General features: G+C 38.5%; 1 protein-coding gene across 1 annotated transcript; it reads left to right on the forward strand.

Moving 5' to 3' along the window:
- The first annotated feature begins 1505 nt into the window (after window positions 1-1505).
- ACADM (acyl-CoA dehydrogenase medium chain) lies at window positions 1506-17917 on the forward strand. The gene is made up of 12 exons (XM_063427230.1): window positions 1506-1598; window positions 6372-6471; window positions 7537-7634; window positions 7810-7879; window positions 7969-8069; window positions 9436-9516; window positions 10920-11050; window positions 11940-12048; window positions 13301-13441; window positions 13560-13655; window positions 15947-16195; window positions 17551-17917. The coding sequence occupies exons 1-12, from the start codon at window positions 1575-1577 to the stop codon at window positions 17620-17622; spliced, it is 1272 nt and encodes a 423-aa protein (XP_063283300.1). The 5' UTR covers window positions 1506-1574; the 3' UTR covers window positions 17623-17917.
- Window positions 17918-19011: the final 1094 nt, after the last annotated feature.

A 19011-nucleotide genomic window follows, 5' to 3' on the forward strand; every position in this document is an offset into this window, starting at 1 on the left:
GCAGCTCTCATTTCCTTACTTCGGTATTATACACTAAGCTGCAGACTAATGGAGAGCTTCATCTCTATTCTCTACCAACGGAATCAAAACGAAATCTGCCCTTTAGAATTTACTTGGACCCTTTGTTCATTTCAATCACTTTCCTCTTACAGTTAGCTCCATAACAATTTCCTTTCCTTATTGAATCTCTTTCACTCCTTTCTTTTCCATTCTCCCTTCCCAAATTGTTCATTTTATCACACTATAATGCTTTCTTTTGTATCTTTGTCTAGGAAAATAAAACTAGCATAAAAGTATCTGATAGAATTATTTTTTTCAATCAAATACAATAATGTGATTTCTGGTTGTCCAGCAATGTCCACTGATAATCTATTATATTGAAGAGACAGGTTCCTGTGGTTGTGGAACGGAAAGAAAATATATCCACCGGGAGAATAGAAAAAGATGATTTTAACTATTTTGATATAATTGCCCGTGATTTTCATACAGAATTTATTATAAACATATTTCTTATTTTCTGTTCTATACTCGGGAGATTTTTCCAATTTTAATTTGGCCTACATTTTGCAAGTTAGTAACCTATTTGACGTTTACTGAAATCCCTTGGATATGTCCATCATATTTTAATAACATGGCTTTTTAAATAGCATTGGCTTTTAAGATATGTCTGGCACAATTCTGGAGGACTCCAGAAGGCCTGAGACTGAAGCACAAATTAAATTTCAGGCATCTTCTGAGAAATATTTTTAGACTTTCAACCAATGCTTTTGGATGGACAACATTAAGGAGAGAGGTTGAAAGCTAATATCTTGGGATGTCCAACTCCAACCATCTTAGACAGCGCTACTTTAGTATCCAATCACACGGTCACTATTTTTCTGATGCTCCCAGGAGCGAAAGGGGAAACACCCTGGACGATGGAAGAGGGGGTTCCAAAGTGGGTCCGGCATTTAGGAGATATGGGGGTATTTTGGGATGGCGGTGAAAGAAACGAGGGGGAAGAGAGAAAAATGTATGCTGGCAGAATACTTAATTTTGGTAAACTGAACACCAAATTACAGAAATTAGGGAACATCTCAATTTGACTGTTTGTCTTTCATTTTGCGATTTATTGAGACTTGCAGTTTAGTGAATAATTCCCAGATGGGTGAACCATCATAGCTGCCATCATTGGAAAGATCTGACAATAAGGTTATTAGCTTTACATTGGCATGTATGAACATGGTGGGGCAGGAAGAGGCAATTCCGGTCACTGATCATACTAAAATCCATAAAATGGTGAGTATTATCTTAATGCCAAGATGACAATATCAGAATGTAAATAAGATACATTATTCTTGCTCTAAATTACCTTTTCTCCCTTTATTTAAGATATTTCTCATAGAAAACACTATCCTTCTTTTCCCAGCTGAGGGCAGCAGTGAGCCTTAAGGGCAGTGCCAGTAACAAAGATGGCCGCGCACCCGGGCTGCATATGATGATGTACATAGTGTACGCCGCTGTGCTGTGTTATTCTGAAAAGAGGCGGAGTCTGTGAGTAGGCTGACAGAGGGTGAAAAGCTGCAGAGGACGATATGTCGGCTTTAAGGGTGCACAGGGTAAGAGGAGCTGGGAGGGTGGGGACCTGGACACTGTTTGTGCAGCTATCAGAGATGAGATTAGACGGGGGGGAATTGGGTCAGAGTTTAGGGATAGAGAGAGGTAAGGAATTGGGACAGAGTTTAGGATTAGAGGGGTGAGGGATTGGGTCAGAGTTTAGGATTAGAGGGGTGAGGGATTGGGACAGCGTTTAGGATTAGAGGGGTGAGGGATTGGGACAGCGTTTAGGATTAGAGGGGTGAGGGATTGGGACAGAGTTTAGGATTAGAGGGGTGAGGGATTGGGACAGAGTTTAGGGATAGAGGGGTGAGGGATTGGGACAGAGTTTAGGGTTAGAGGGGTGAGGGATTAGGTCAGAGTTTAGGATTAGAGGGGTGAGGGATTGGGTCAAAGTTTATAACTAGATATTTGAGGGAATGGGGTCAGTTTAAATTGTGAGAAGGTAGAAATTGGGGTCAGGTTAGGATTGGAGCAGTGAGGATTTGTGGTCAAAGATTAGGATTAGAGGGGGGAATGGAATGAGAAGTTAGGTTTGGATTATGGGACTTTAAGAATTGAGATGAGAGTTTAGGTTTAGACCATGAGGATTTGGTGTGACTGGTTAGGATTAGATGAGAGGGCTGGGATTAAAGATTAGGATTAGATTTAAGGATTGAAAGATATGGATGAAATGTTAGAATTATGTTTGGAAATATGGTACAATAAATAGCTTGGTTTAAAGATTTACTATATTCTGTTTGTTTTCTAATGTATCTCCTGCGATTCAGCTCTCTGTATGAGACTCCAGTCTTTTTCAAGTGCATTCTTTTCATGCATATTGTAACCTGACCTTATGACAAAGGTTCAGGCTGCAGATACAGACTAAGTAGAGCAAAGGTGAAAAGCAATGTGACTACAGTGTTTATTTAATCATCCGCAGAATTATTAACCCTGTGTATGCCAAGGCAGTGTGTGTAAAAAAAAATGTGTACATTACTTTATTTACAAATCCTACTATTGTGTACATTTTACCGAAAATGTTTAGATTACAGTTGTGGCAATGGTAGCATATTTCTTTAAAAATGACAGCTCTTTGAAACCCAAATAGTTTGAAGTATTTTAGTTTTGGTCTTAGCATTAATTACTTTGTCACTGTCAAGGTTATTTCCAAAAAAAAACAACTAATTTGCAGTTGAAAATGTGTTTTGTTCAATTAATAAGCAGTCTTACCAGGGGTGTCACTCACAGATCCCCCCTAGATGTATGTGAATACATAAGTGTATCTCAGAACATGTTTGAAAATAGAGAAACAAAGCATGTAGAGTGAACTAATTTCTGTCTCCAAATATTATCAGATTTTGCCTATAGAATTATACAGTCTTTAGAAAGAAAGAAAACAAAAACATTGAAAGGGAACGCTATAATATTGGGGTAAATATAACCCAAGTGAATATTTAGCAGATACCCCCCCCTAATGAAAACCTACCTACATGCATGTATTTATTTATGTAATATTTTTGTTTGGGGGGAGGGGGGGAGGGGAGGGGTGAAAGCATCAGACAACAGATCTTCTCTTCTAACCCTGCTGATGGGGAATTCTCCAATCAGAGGATTGTCATTGAAAAGCCTCTGTGTTTGAGCCATGAGTTCCTGTGCTTCCCATTGAAAAGCACTAGCGCAGCGCGCCTACCACTTCCATTAGCTCCGTGGAGCTAACAGAAGTGAAATAAAACCACCCTAACTGATTGAGTGAGAGCCAGGGAGATGTTTCTGTTCCCAAATATAGAATAGAAATCAGCACTTTTATAAACTGTCACTAATATGTCTGGTCCAGATACATAAAGCACTTTAACATGTATACCAATAGTTTATAATATGCCATGTACATTGACTAACATGGTAATCAGAGACAATGAGTTTGTTTTATTTTTATATTCTATATATAGTATCATAGATTTGATACATGTTGTGCGTCAGATGATACATTAAAGGAACGCTCTAGTGCAGGAATACAGACATGTATTCCTGACACTACAGCACAGGAATCACTGTTTAATCGCCCTGGAGAGAGGGGCTGGGGAGCTAAAGTTTTTATTTACCTTTTCTCTCACGCCGCATCGGTTTAGCCGCATCTGGCCCTACCTCTATGGCTGAGATAATCAATCTTGAAGATCTCTGCCAATCCAATGCTTTCCCATAGGAAACCATTTGGATGCTATTGAGCATGTGTGGCAAAATGCTACACTGCACCAATCAGCATTGCCTCTTAGAGATACATTGAATCAATGCATCTCTATGGGGAATGTTCAGCACCTCCATACAGAGCGTGGAGACGCTGACTGCCAGTGTGTACACTGTGCAGCACTGAGTTTGGAAGGACCTCTTGTGACCGTCTGAGTGACTGCCCCTAGAGGTGTTACTAGGCAGCAATGTAAACACTGCAGGGACATGCTATAGGCACCAGAACCACTACATTAAGCTGTAGTGGTTCTGGTGACTAGTGTCCCTATAAAGTCCACCGTCTATACTAGTGGCTGCCACTGAATTGAAAGAACCCTTCACTCTTTGTAGTTAATCTTGTGAGAAGGATCACACCAGTGCCTCTGCCTATAAACATTGTGGGCTTGGCCTCGTGCTTACAGCTCACCTAATGTTTTTTTTTTTTTATGACATCAGCTGTCCTCATTTCACCCCCTAACAACTGCTTCCCCTGCTTTGCTGTAGTCACCCTTTTCTTACTGCTGTGGTGGGTGTCGTCCTCTGTCGGAAATGACCTTCCCCTTCGACCTGACTAGCTGGGGTGCTTCTCTCAGTCCTCCAATTCCTCCCAGGTTTGGTTTCTCTCTGCTCTTTCACTTGCCCCATGTATAATATTATTAGGGGGGGAGAGATGGATACAGTAATATTCCACAGTAGACAAACAAAATGCATAAAGTATAAAAAAAAAAAAAAAAAAAAAAAAAACATTCAAAGCAAAACATTCAACCATTACAATAAATATTCGCATTTTGTCACTCTAACCATAAAGCCTTAGAAGGAAGGGAAAGCATCCCTGATCTCATTCTCCATGTATGTTTTCCTTCTTTATTCTAGAACAGAAAAAAACGTGGCAAAATAGAAACTAACCAACCAATAAGAATCTAATATTCTAAATAAAATAAGCTAAAAGTAAAACATACCGATAAAGGATATTAATACAATGTAAAGAAGTGCTGTTATAAGCAGATTAACCGTAAAGAGACTGAGAGAAAATTAAAGAAAATGGATCGGATGTATTGAAGATGTAAAAATTAGTCTGCATGAGACCTACAGTGCCAAACATTCACTGGCACCTGTATGTAAAGCAATTTAGTTGTTGCAGCTGTGTGCACAACCCGCGTCTCCCAAAATACAGAACATCCCCCTACCTGCTTATAACTACATACGAGGTCTTATTGTGGACATTATAGGAATTTCTTTGTATTGTAGACAAACCTTTTAGACATAAACATTTTGAAAGCTGAAACAGAATCCTTATATGTCCTGGCTACGCAAATTTTAGTGGCAGTGCAGATCTTGTGGTTTAACCTCAGTGCTGCAGGTCTTAAACAACGCATTACGGGATACCCATTCAAATGTGCCAACACAGGGTCGGACTTGATAGTCACATCCAAAATATTGCTAAGAAGGGAAAAACCTCCCTCAAGATTACTGTTGTAGAGCCAACACATCTGAAAGGATATTCCACAGAAACAGTTTGGGTAAATACAATGCAAGCATTTGGGATCCAAATGCTATTCTTAAAAGGGGCACATGCATGTAATGGACTAGAATGGACGCTTAATAGGTGGTCTCCAGCTCTATTTTCTGTGTCTCAAACTTTTTTTTTTCTTTTATAAACATGCCAAACCAGACAAAGGTAAAGGTAAACCCTTTAATTCGGAACCCACCTTTTACCTGGGCACTGGAGCAAGTGACCGTTGCAATTCCCCCTCATTACAGACTGAGCCAGTGAGAAATGGCTAGTCTCCCCTCCCCCACTTACCTTTTTTCCAGCGCCGAGATTCCCACGCCTTCATCATCCAGCTCTCTTGCCACTGACCAATGGCTGGCAGGAAAAGAGCCACTACAGATGTGTTTAACCATGCAACATAAACATTGCAGTTTTTACAAAATTGACAAAAATAACTGGGCCACGACACCCAAACCACTTCATTTAAATTATGTTTTTCATGGCGACTTCAGTACTCCTTTAAGACCTCTTGAAGGGAAAACTAACTCTTTAAAATATTATTATTATTATTATTACTGGTATTTATATAGCGCCAGATATTCCGTAGCGCTTCACAACATTATCAAAGGGGGAGATTTAACAATAAATGAGACAATTACAAAAACTTGTAATTGAGGAGCACTGCTGCATCAGCTGACCTTAATGGGGGTAAACAAAGAATTAAAGTACCTTGAGCTATTACGTTGGTGAGAAAACAATGTACGAGCTTGTGCTCTAACTTCCCATCTTATACTTAATGTAAATGTGTTATTAAAATGGAAGAAAATATAATAAACTAATGTAAAGCTCATGTGTTTTGAGTTCCTCACTACCAGGAAGCTTTTAGCCAGCCCCCTGTTGTCTTCAATGGCAGTGCCGTGCATGTCCATAAACTACTGTCTGGTCATTCTACATTTCGTAGCCGTTTCAATCCAGAAAATACATTGGTATTATAGGGACTTGTATGCCATGACAGTGAGGTTCCATTTATATACTGTGGAAACTATTTGATTTCAAATATATAATCTGTATTATTTCCCAGGTCCTGCAGAACATTGCAAGACATGGCTGGAGAGCCCAGTCTACTGCTCCTCATGCCGCAACATCTGCCTCCTCGTCTGCCGGACAGGGTTTTAATTTTGGTAAGTTTTGAGCACGTTTTTTTGGCATTGCGAAGGGTGTTTATAATTAGCTCAGTAGACTTAAGACTTGGCAGCCTGTTAGTAAGATTGGAGAGCTGAGCAGATCATATTCTTGGCCAGCAGAGGCTCAGGACAGTTTGTCAGTCAACAAATAAAGAAAATATATTGTTTATTAACTGAGTTGGTAAAGAAGTATATACATTCTTAAATTTAACTTACTAATAATAATGGCTAAGAAAAAATTTAAAGGTGCTCTACCAAGCCATTCATATGAAACTCCGAGAAGACCATCAATGAAATCATAGGATCTTCACCCATCTTATAAAATAACTAAGCATCATGCGATGGGATTGTATGCCAAAACTGAACTAATACCTTTTGAATTGTCTAGTCTGGAGCAGAGCTCATTACTTACAGAAAAGCAGTAACCAATCGAAACGCAAACTTTCTATACATTATCTAAAATCAGCTACATTTTATGTTTGTTGCCAAACTTTGGGAGTGAACTCACGTCCCATGTTTGACAGTACCGAGAGTCTGGAATATGGCTTGACAGGAGCAGATGCAAAATGCGTTGGTTAATGCAGCACAGAGTATATTCCATAGCATTTATAAGGATATTGTGTGAAAAATCATGCCCGTGTAGTCACGCCTTTGTATAAGACACTACACTACAAGGCAGTGCGAGAGCAGGAATAGTGTGACTGTGGATGCTTCGGAACCCTTACCTGGTAAACTTCACACACCGAGAACCCTGGAATAGTAATGTTGGGGTCAATGCACCCTCGTGTTTTTCTGAGGTTACACTGTAGTGTTACAAGCAATGTTAATTTTGTCGACTAACAATTTTAGTCAGATTTTACTCTACTAAAACTTTTGAGGTTTAGTCGACTAAAACAATTCAGATGACTAAAATACGACTAAAACTAATTTGGAATTTGCCACCAAAATTAACACTGGTTACAGGAAAGTGCTAGTTGTAATTTTTTCTGTTTAACGTCCACGGAATTGTATGGATGAAGTATAGGGAGGGCATTCTTACACTATGTAACTTCTTTCTTCCAGAACTCAGTGAGCAGCAGAAGGAGTTTCAGGCCACTGCTCGGAAATTTGCAAGAGAAGAGATAATTCCAGTGGCTGCTAACTATGACAGAACTGGAGAGGTATATAATGATTGTTTGCCCACAGGAACATAACAAAACATTGCTGCGATAAAGACTAGCATTACTAAATAATATAAATGCCCGCTTACAGTCAATTCTTTAGTGAAGTTGGGTATGGTTTAGTGAAGTCCTTGTTTAACATATATTCTGTTCCTGTGTTTCTTTCATACTTCAGTACCCAGTACCTCTCATTAAAAGGGCCTGGGAGCTTGGCCTGATGAATGGGCACATACCTGAACATTGTGGTAAGTACCCACAAGTAGAGTCCGCTTATATTTGCTATCAAGCTGAGATGTTAAAACTCATCAATCCTTTTCATGTATTATCCTGGCAGGAGGCCTTAACCTTGGGATTTTCGACACGTGCCTTATTACTGAAGAAATTGCTTATGGGTGCACTGGGATCCAAACAGCCATAGAAGCCAATTCACTTGGGGTAGGCCATCTATATATGTCAAAACTGAGCAAAAAAAATGCAGTGTTTAAAAAGCATCTGAATTACAAGGTTTTCTTGTCTTCCAATTTTGCTATTTTTTTTTGTCTACATTTTGAAATTGTCAAGTCCGTTTTTAGGTTAAAAGCTCATATATAATATATATTTTTTCCTGGTTATCTAATGAAGGATGCATTTTTATTTTTTTAGCATTATAAAATCTTTGTAGTCCAATTGCTTCTGCCAGCTATCCACAGTATTGCCCGTTTCCGTGTAATAACGACCTCTTAACTGTGCTTTACCTGCTTTGTGCATATGTCGCCAAATTTAATTTCATAATTGATTTTCTTATTCACTCTTAAATGTGGCATTCTAACCACCACAACCACTACAGTTAATTATAGTTTTTATGGTGGAAAGAGTCAACGTGTAAAGACGTGCCTCCCTCCTTCACAATGGTTAGTGTCAAATCATATTACTCCAGTTTTCCAAAAAATGAAGCTATGCTGACACCTAGTTTACTGCCCTATGCTGCATATCGACTTTTCAAACTTTGGATGGCAATGATAGGCTGAATGTGCCGAGCTAACCTTCCAGCAGCAGTCGAATATTCATTCCATAGCAACTATGCATGGGGTACTTGGGGATTAAGTAACTTTCATTGCGTGGAATCTCCAAATAAGTTGTCTTATCAAATTCTGTAGATAATTTTTTTTTTTTAAAAGGTCTGCATGATTTGTTGGAAAATCTGAATTTTCAAGGCATTAGCATGTACGTATATAAACAGGTTGTTGATCCAAGAAGAAATCTGGTGATTATGGAGTCAAGAAAGAGTCCCCCTCCCTCTTTTGTGACATAATTGGCCATTGCTTGAAATTGGGTTGTTTGCCTTTTTTTGGATCTGCAGCATACAAAGATTTGTTTCAAAGGTTCAACTCCATGAACTTGAGCCTTTTTAAAAAAAAAAAAAAAAAACCTTGATTACTATGTAACTATTTATGATTTGCCAGGACAGCCTAGCTCATTATTAAATAAAAAAGTCCATAATTAACATTTACTTAAAATATAAATGATCATTCCATTATAAGCACCAAAGAATGATCAAAATGTATAATACTGTGTTATTGCCTACTAATAATGCATACTGGGATTAACACTCATATATAAACCATTATTTTCTCCAACAATAATTATTCAGCAAACCAATTTTATACCAGTAATATGGGATTTTTGTATAAAAAATGATGGAAGACTAAAATAATGTTTTATTTTTTCTTTCTTACAATAACCTGTTCATTTGGGAAGCAGACACTATATAAAGCAGTTTTTGGACAGTTTTTTTAACAGGTCTTGTTTCTTTATTTTATAGCAAATGCCAGTTATACTGGCAGGAAATGAAGCCCAACAAAAGAAGTATTTGGGAAGAATGACCGAAGAGCCTTTAATGTGTGTAAGTGATATCTGATTGAGTACATGCACATAGAATGGTAGGAATCCCCAATTAATGGGGCACAGATTATCTTTCTAATTAGGGACCTGGACGTAGGTTGGTCACGTCTCACATTGTTTGCCAAAGAGTGGATAACGTAATATACTACATTTATATTGCTTTCTTATCTATGCACCGTGCATGAAAAGCTGGAACATATATTTATGGTGGGAAGTCAACTTAATAAACAAAGTCCTCTATAACTTCTTACAATAACCTCTCTCTTAGATTAAAATAGTGAACATATGCAGTGTTTGTGTTTTTAATGACATGTGCTGGAAGTCCGGAAGCAATATCTCCCATCTGGATTTGGACAGGTCCAGCCCATATTCTGTGCAGATATTTCAGTACACAATCCCAGGAACTTGGTTGTGCCTTACGGTGTATGCTGTCCCTGCTAACATCTTACATCCGGCTACTATGTTCTGGATTGTCTCAGTCACACTTTAATTTAAGTTTAATAAAGATGGTGCCTGATGGACTTGGAAACTAAAAGATGATGCCAATTGAATGTGATTAGAACAGTAAATTGAATGTGTGTTTGCAGGAACACTGTCGTATTCCTGACATTCTAGTTCCAAATGCACTGTTTAACAATTTTTAGTCACTTTTTTTGCTGTGCCACGCTGGTCTAGTTGTGACTGGCCCAGTCCCACTCCTCCTCCTTGGCTGAGATCATCAGATCAGATTTGACAATCTCATCCAATCCAATGCTTTCCCATAGGAAAGCATTGGGAGTCTATTGCGTATTTGTGGCAAAATGACCAATCAGCATCTTCTCATTGATTCAATGCATCTCTATGGGGAGTGTTCAGCGCCTCCATTGACACCGTGCAGCACTGACCCGGTAACCACCTCTAGTGGCCGTCTGAGTGACTGCCACTAAAGGTCTTACTAGGCAATAATAAAAACACTCTAAAAAGGCAGTGTTTAGATTAAAAAGCCTGCAAGGACAAGCTGCAGACACCAGCACCACTACATTAAGTTTTAGTTGTTCTGATGACAATAGTGTCCCTTTAAGATGCATGGTGTACTGTTCATTACGGTTATATTAGTGTTTTTTTTGGTTTTTTTTAATAGAACAAATGCTCACAATGTGAACATTTGTCAGATCACCCTACCTAGACTCGGAAGTGACTAAAACATTACTTTCAATCCTGAAATTTTTATTGTTGATAGGAACATATTTCACCTCTCCTCTTTAAATTCTTTTTTTTTTTTTACTCATGAAAACATGATACTCTTGTGCAACATTATAGAAGCTGGTTTATGTTTGCTGTTGGCTTGTCAATAGGCACCATTTTAATTTTTTCTTTAATAAATATGTATATTGTATAGCTCAGATCTTTATCTGTGTTCTATAGGCATATTGTGTAACAGAGCCAGGTGCTGGGTCGGACGTTGCAGGTTTGAAGACCAGAGCTGAAAAGAAGGGCAATGAGTATATCATCAATGGGCAGAAGATGTGGATCACAAATGGTGGAAAAGCTAATTGGTATAGTTTTATATTTATTTTTATTTATATTTTAGGAGATAAAGACGGGAAAGATTGTGTTTCATGTGACATACAAAGAGGATTAATTAAAGGAACACTGTAGTGTTAGGAATACAAAACTGTATTACTAAAATTAGTGTCACTCTGCCTCCGTGAGGATGTCCAGTGTAATTTTAAACGTCTTGGAATAGCAGGAAGCGCCTGTAGTGGCCACTAGAGGCAGTTTTAACCCTGCAATGTAATCATTTCAATTTCTCTAAAACTGCAATTTTTTCACTTGCAGGGCTAAGGGAACGGGTACAAAGCACACAGACTACAATGAAATAGTCATGAGAGGTCATGAGAAATTCAATGCATCTCCATGAGGAGGTGCTGATTGGCACAGAGTGGCATTTTGCCACGCAAGTGCAATAGCCACCCAATACTTTCCTATGGGAAATCATTGGATTAGCAGAAATCATCAAAACTGATGATCTCAGCCATGGAGGTGGGACCAACCGCAGTGAGACCGGCGCGGTGTGGGAGAAAAGGTGCGTAAAATCACCTTAATCTGCAGAGAGAGGCGGCGGTCGAGACACCTAATGCTGCGTTCCAGCACTATAGTGTCAGGAATACATATTTGTATTCCTGACACTATAGTGTTCCTTCAAAATGAAGACTTGAATCTTATTTAGTAAAATGGTGCACAGTGTTCCTTATTTAATAAGTAGATTGATTGGATTTGTTTTGGGAGTGGTTAAGTGGAAACAGTACTGATGAAGTGGTTAATGAAAGGAGCAATGATGTCCTTAGACCTGTTCTATGTATTAAAATATTCTACTGAGTATATCTTCTAAGGTTTGTTGTTTTCTGTATTTTTTTTTTCTTTCTTTCATTCTTTCTTTTTTAGGTATTTCCTTCTAGCACGCACCAACTCAGACCCCAAAGTGCCTACAGGAAAGGCATTCACTGGATTTATTGTAGAGGCTGATACTCCAGGTGTACAGATTGGTAGAAAGGTAAATAGTGTTCTAAGCAGGATGGTGCAATTTATATATAATTTGTATAAATTATTGTTACAATTACACAAAGTGTTACGCTCCCAGAAATTTATATAGGGTCTGTTACAATTGTCCAACAAAAAGACATAGTGAACTGAAAATAATGTGTCTTAAAAAGTTCGAGCTGTTTAATCCATATTAAATGGAATCTGTTTTTAACCATTGTAATGTTTCTTTAACCTACAGGATGTGACCCCCATTTTATATAGATAGTGCATTAATATTATGCAAACATAATATATTAAATAAAACATTCATACTACCTTTTAACGCTCCTGCTGCACATCCACACGCAAGCTATAGCATCAGAGGTACCTTACCAGACCAGTCAGAGAGTTGACTATTTAGGAGCATCATATATTGGTCCATGGAGGCTGTTTTTTCCTCCTAAACTTTAAACTGGGTTTTATTCGATATATAATTCTACCCGTAAACACACTTTTATCCCGATCTGAGGTACCTGCACACAGTGGGAGTACCATTATGATTTTTTTTTTTTTTTTTTTAAATCTTTAACCCCTTAAGGACCAGACTTCTGGAATAAAAGGGAATCATGACGTGTCACACACGTCATGTGTCCTTAAGGGGTTAAGTTAGAAAGGGGAAGAAAAAAAAAAGTTTTACTCCATAAGTCTACACTTCCCTCCAACATGCTGTATTCTCCGGTTGTGCTACAAATTACTGTAGTATGTGATTATCTTGGGTTTTTGGAAATTGTATTTTGGCTCTTGGCTTTCTACAATAGAAACATTTGCTGTGGACATACTGCACTGTTTGAGTTAAAACCAGCAGTCCATAATAGGTTAAGCAAAAATCATGACACTTTGACAAGCTTAAAGACTGAATCCTGTTATGCAAGAATATCAGGTATGATATTGTCCTATTATTAGTGTATTATTTCAGCATACTTTTTAATTACATGTATCTATAATGTATCGTAAAAAAAAAAAGAACAAAAAGAATGGGTTAAGTAATTTATTTAGGACCAACAGTAATAATTAGGAGTTAGCAGCCTATAATTAGCTGCATTAAAAGGAAAATTGTTCAAAAGAAGTAACATTTACTCACCATGCAGAAATTGAGCTATGATTTGCTCTAGAATGAGATCACGTCATCCACAGGTAAAAGAATATATCCTTCGGAAAATAAAATGTATATCTGTATCAGCAGTATAGCTAACTATTTCCACCCTGTCTGTTCTTGAGTGCAGGAACTAAATATGGGCCAGAGATGCTCTGACACCAGGGGGATTGTTTTTGAAGACGTACGCGTTCCTGCTGAAAATGTCCTGCTTACAGAAGGAGCCGGTTTTAAGATTGCAATGGGAGCTTTTGATAAGACCAGACCACCGGTAATGCAATTTGTGGATTATGAGATGTTAAACTTTGCACAAAAAAAGTGATATATATTTAATTTATTTTATAATTTCCCCCCTGACTGATAATGTACTTTTTGGCACAAAAACACAGGTGGCAGCTGGGGCTGTTGGATTAGCACAGAGGGCACTGGATGAAGCCACAAAATACTCCTTAGAAAGAAAGACTTTTGGAAGGCTTATTGCTGAGGTCAGTAAACATCACGATTTTATTTAAATTTTCTTTTATCTTTAACTACGTAGTATTATCACAAATTTATGTTGTTGGTTCAAACACGTTCCTGATGGTCAGGCTGATCCTCTGGTGATTTAGTGAGTACATATTTACCACCAGGAGTTGGGCTTAAATCCCAGCCCAGCCAATCACCCGATTTCTGTATGTATTTGTTTCCAGTCTAAATGTTAAATTTCAAACGGCTCCAGAAAACATTTTGACATCTGTCTTGTATGTGGTAACCAGAACAGTCTCAGATATTCAGCGTGTTAAAGTGACACTTATATAGTGTCAGCTCATTGAAGTGGTCTGGGTGCAGTGTCCCAGGTCCCTTAACCCTGCAAAGGTAATTATTGCAATTTTTTTATAAACTGCAATAATTATCTTCATGGGTTAACTCCTGCTATAGTAGCTGTCTTTTAGACAGCCACTAGGGGCAGTTCCGTATAGTTGGTCGACTTTTGGTTGCCTAACTGACGCTGAACGTCCTCACACTATGCATGAGGACTTCAAGTGTCACCAGAATCCCTATGGGAAAGTATTGTATAATGCTTTCCTATGGGGGAAATCCTAATGCAAGCGGATGCACAGTAGGTCTTTCCCGCCGGCTGAGGTCCGCGGTGGAGTAGCGGAGGCGGACCCAATCCAGCGCCGACAGACATTGACGCTGAACCCAGGTAAATGACAGAAGGGATTTTTAACCCCTTCTGCACTGAGATGGGGAGGAAGCAATATAAAGAGCTATAGTGCCAGGAAAATACATTTGTTTTCCTGGCACTGTAGTTTCCCTTTAAGAGATAAAAGCATATACCAGTACTCCAGAAAATGAGAACATTTTAATTGTACTTTTTGTTGGCAATTTAATCCTTTTCGATAACCGGGATCTGCTGTAGTTTTTATGCTCCCCTTGGTAGAGGATAATATAATTAAGGATTGATATGATGCACCCAGCTGAAAGCCTATCCTCCAGACATACCAAAGGATATTGTTTTTTTCCATATCTGAATTCTGCCTTCTATCAAGGGCGGCTAAACAATGGGTAGAGTTATTCAAATAACAATCTCCTCAATGCTGTGTAATTAATAAATCACAAAATTAAGTCACTAAATAAACGTATGTCATGTATCACAGCTGGTCCCATGAGTGTTCTCCAATCTTCCACACAGTGTTTACAAAAATCTTAGAATGGACTAATTAGATTAAAATGTGCACCCTTTGCCTCAGATCATGCTTTGCTTACAGAGTGAAATCATGTCATGTGTAAAAAATAGACCGTAAAAATACAAATGCAATAATATAGAACTTGCTTTAATTGTTCAGTGTTAATGTCATACTTGACTCTGGTCTCACCTTTGAGTCTCACATCCAGTTTGTTGCCAAGTCCTGTAGGTTCCAACTCAAAAACATAGCCCGCATCCGCCCCTTTCTTACGCAAGATGCTACCAAGGAGCTTGTCCATGCTCTAGTAATTTCCCGCATGGATTACTGTAACCCTCTCCTGATTGGTCTCCCCAAAAGCCGTACTGCCCCGCTACAGTCTGTAATGAATGCTGCAGCTAGACTGATTTTCCTATCCAGTCGGTCCTCTCACACCTCGCCCCTCTGCCAGTCCTTACATTGGCTCCCTGTATCCTATAGGAGTCAATTCAAAGTGCTAACCCATACATTCAAAGCACTGAACAATTCCAGCCCCTCTTATATCTCTTCACTGATCCAGAGGTATGCCCCTCCTCGTACCCTCCGCTCTTCCCACGACCACCTCCTGACCGCTGCTCGCACCCGTACGGCCAACTCACGCTTGCAGGACCTCTCACGGGCGGCTCCTCTCCTATGGAATAACTTGCCTACTGCCATCAGACTCTCCCCTAGTCTTCAATCATTTAAGAAGGGCCTTAAAACCCATCTCTTCAGGAAAGCTTATGGCCTCCCAGAGTAATCTCTCCCTTACATACCTGTCTCTTGCTCTCCTATGGGATAGTGCTTTGCTCTCTCCTCCAGCTCTGCTTCACTCCTACTTGATATTTCCTATCCTAATGTTTCTAATACCCCACCTCCTATAGACTGTAAGCTCATTTGAGCAGGGTCCTCTTCAACCTATTATTCCTGTAAGTTTTCTTGTAATTGTCTTATTTATTGTTACATCCCCCCTCTCAAAATATTGTAAAGCGCTACGGAATCTGTTGGCGCTATATAAATGGCAATAATAATAATGTGAAATGTGATGAATTCTAAACTAACAAACCCCCTTTTTTTCATGTAAATGCCAGCATCAAGCAGTATCCTTCCTGCTGGCGGAGATGGCGATAAAGGTGGAGCTTGCTAGATTGGCCTATCAGAGGGCCGCATGGGAAGTGGATTCTGGGAGAAGGAACACGTACTACGCATCTATTGCCAAGGCCTATGCTGGGGACATTGCAAACCAGGTGGCCTCCGATGCCGTCCAAGTGTTTGGAGGAAATGGGTTTAACAGTGAATACCCAGTGGAAAAGCTAATGAGAGATGCTAAAATTTACCAGGTAAGCGCAATAATTACATCGCGAGTTAAAATCTGCAAAACAAAAGCAGCTTAGAATTATCAATGTATTCCAGTATATAATGACTCATTCAGTGTAATAGTGGTTGTTTTATAGCTAGCGGGGCTATGCCTTTTTGTGGTTTCATTAGACATGCAGCTATTTAGCCTGCAGGTGGCACCCTGACGTAATGCACGGATAATAGGCTGGCTCAGACAATGCAGGACTTCACACATTCATGACCAACTGAACCAATGTTTGCTTAGACAGTGCTGGGTATATACATACAGGAAATGAAACCATGTGCATATAATTTCTATATCACTTACAATCCAAGGTGATTAGCAAACTGACATTCATACCAAGATGCATATAATATTATACAGTTTAATGTTTCTTTAATGCTCCTTTAAATCATTGAGACGTCCACCATTCTATCTAATTCATTGAAATAATCTGTGTTTTAAAAACAAAATGTGGGTTTATTCACTGAACACCGAACTGTACTTAATTGAAAACTCAGCTGAAAAATGTAGGGAAAAGTGCTGGATTTGAGAAAAGAAATAAAAACATTACAAATAAACTATATTCACCCCAATTTCAAAAAAGGACAGCACTTGGTAATGAGTAACCTCCAAATCATCTCCACAAGGTGGATCTTTTTACTCTGCCTGTTGAATAATATGCAGCATGGTACAAAAAAATACAAACAGACCTCAAACTAGTTAAATCCTAAATTCACAATAAATACAAAATAAAAAAAAAAAAAAAAAAAGTCAGTCTCCCAACAGGCTTTTTATAAAGCATTGGGGTAATTCCTAGCCTTTATTCTGGAACAGCAATGTTTTACATTGCAGCACTAAGTGCCATATGGATACTGTACCAAGACCACTTGAATGAGCTGAAGTGGTCTGGATGCCTATAGTATCCCTTTTAACCAGACCTCGTGTTCTCAATGAAAGTAACAGAGTAAAAGTTGACTGTTTCTATCAGATGGTCTCATAGATACAGTCACCAAGTCATGCATAATATTTGACCTTTTTGAGTTACAGAGATGTAGCATACAATATGTTGAGCTCACTTCTGACACTTAAAGGGTTAAACATAATTTGGTGTTCTTTTTTCTGTGATTGCCTAGACAGTGGTTGCTAAACAAGGATTTATCGACCCACAATAGTTTAGGGATTTCCAAATTCTGTTATGATGGGAACATTAATAAAGCCTGTAGAAAGTGACACAGTGTGTCAATGAGACCTATAAATAAGATCAACAAGATTGTAGTGAGGGCATTGCTGAAAACCACTTACAGTCTAAAGGAATTGCTGCGTTGAACTATTATTTGTCATTCTTTGTTTCAGATCTATGAAGGCACAGCTCAGATACAGAGAGTCATCATTGCTCGTGAGCACTTAAGCAGGCATAAAGAATGAATCCTGCTATGGAGTTCATAACAACTCATTTATCTATGATTGCTGATAATAAGATGCCTTAATCACAAGATTTCTTGATGACAATACCCAAAGATTTCATTGGAATATAAACTAGTGGTGGTAACCCTTTTGGTATTGCGAATGTTTGGCACATAAAGCATTACTGCTCCTTGTAGAAAAATGTGTAAAATACAGTGGCTGCATTTTATGTTGTAATCTAATGAATTTCTTCTTTGTACCTCCTTTTTAAATGAGAAATTGAATCCATCTCAGAAGAATAAACATTTTTCAGAAATCAGAGTCTGTCATTATGTTCTTCTATATCATGAAAATCGATCTAATTTTTTTTTCCAATTCATTAAAAATGCTCCATGCTGTTTTATCTGATAGTTTTCCACTTCTGGTTTCTGTCCTTGCCAACTGTCTAATATGGTGAGGGGACCCACATGTGTTTATTTCTCCTTCACTGTGTGTTCCACATAGTAAAATGTATTCAGCCATTAGAGGAGTTGGCTATGCTGAAAGTAATTGATTTCATATATCGCCTGAATTTTATTTTGAACAATGCTGTCTGATGCCTGTTTGGCCTAACTCCCCTGTTTCTGCTCCACCCAAATTATGTGATGATGTGAGAGCATTACCTATGAAATGATCAATGGAGCACTGTTAGGGTATTGTATTTTTTTCTATATATGTATAAATCGATGGCATGTAAAATGTGTATCTATATTTCCTGGGTTATTTACTAAAGTAAGAATTGCAAGCAAATGCAAAATGAATTTCAAATTTTAAAGTAGAACAAATTCACCCCTACCCCAAATGAGTATTTCATAAACATAGAATCTTTATAAAATACTCAGATTGACTGTATTGGAATTTTACTAAAATTTGTTTGAAATGGTACACTATAGGATTACGAAACGTTCTCCTACGCAGAGGAGTGTAAAGTAGTAATTTGTGGTATTTAGTAACAGTTTGTGTCATTGTAGCCCCTATATTTTAAATTTGTTAGTTTGGTTGTGCTTGATATACATAAAGGTTGCACAGTATACACTAGGCAGATTACTATGAGATATTGAGGCAGAGTAAGGTAGCGCATATACATTCGTTCCAGCACATTTTAAAGGTAAGTGAAAAGTATGAACAGCCTAGTGCAGATTGGGTCAGGCATTAAAACATAGCATAAACAAATAGGACTGTGTACAGTAGACAATAATACACCCACTGTGTAACCTATGTCGCGTTCAGAAATCTTGGTTGCCCCGTATAGGGAGTAAGGGGCTCGGTTCCATTGTCAGGTAATGTTTGGGTCCATGACTGTGCCAGAGGCGTAGCATTGCTGTGATGAACAGGTTCAGGGCTGCCTCACTTCTTCCACCTTTGCTATCA

This window comes from Pelobates fuscus, chromosome 7 (genome assembly GCF_036172605.1).
Source record: "Pelobates fuscus isolate aPelFus1 chromosome 7, aPelFus1.pri, whole genome shotgun sequence".
Taxonomy (NCBI): Eukaryota; Metazoa; Chordata; class Amphibia; order Anura; family Pelobatidae; genus Pelobates; species Pelobates fuscus.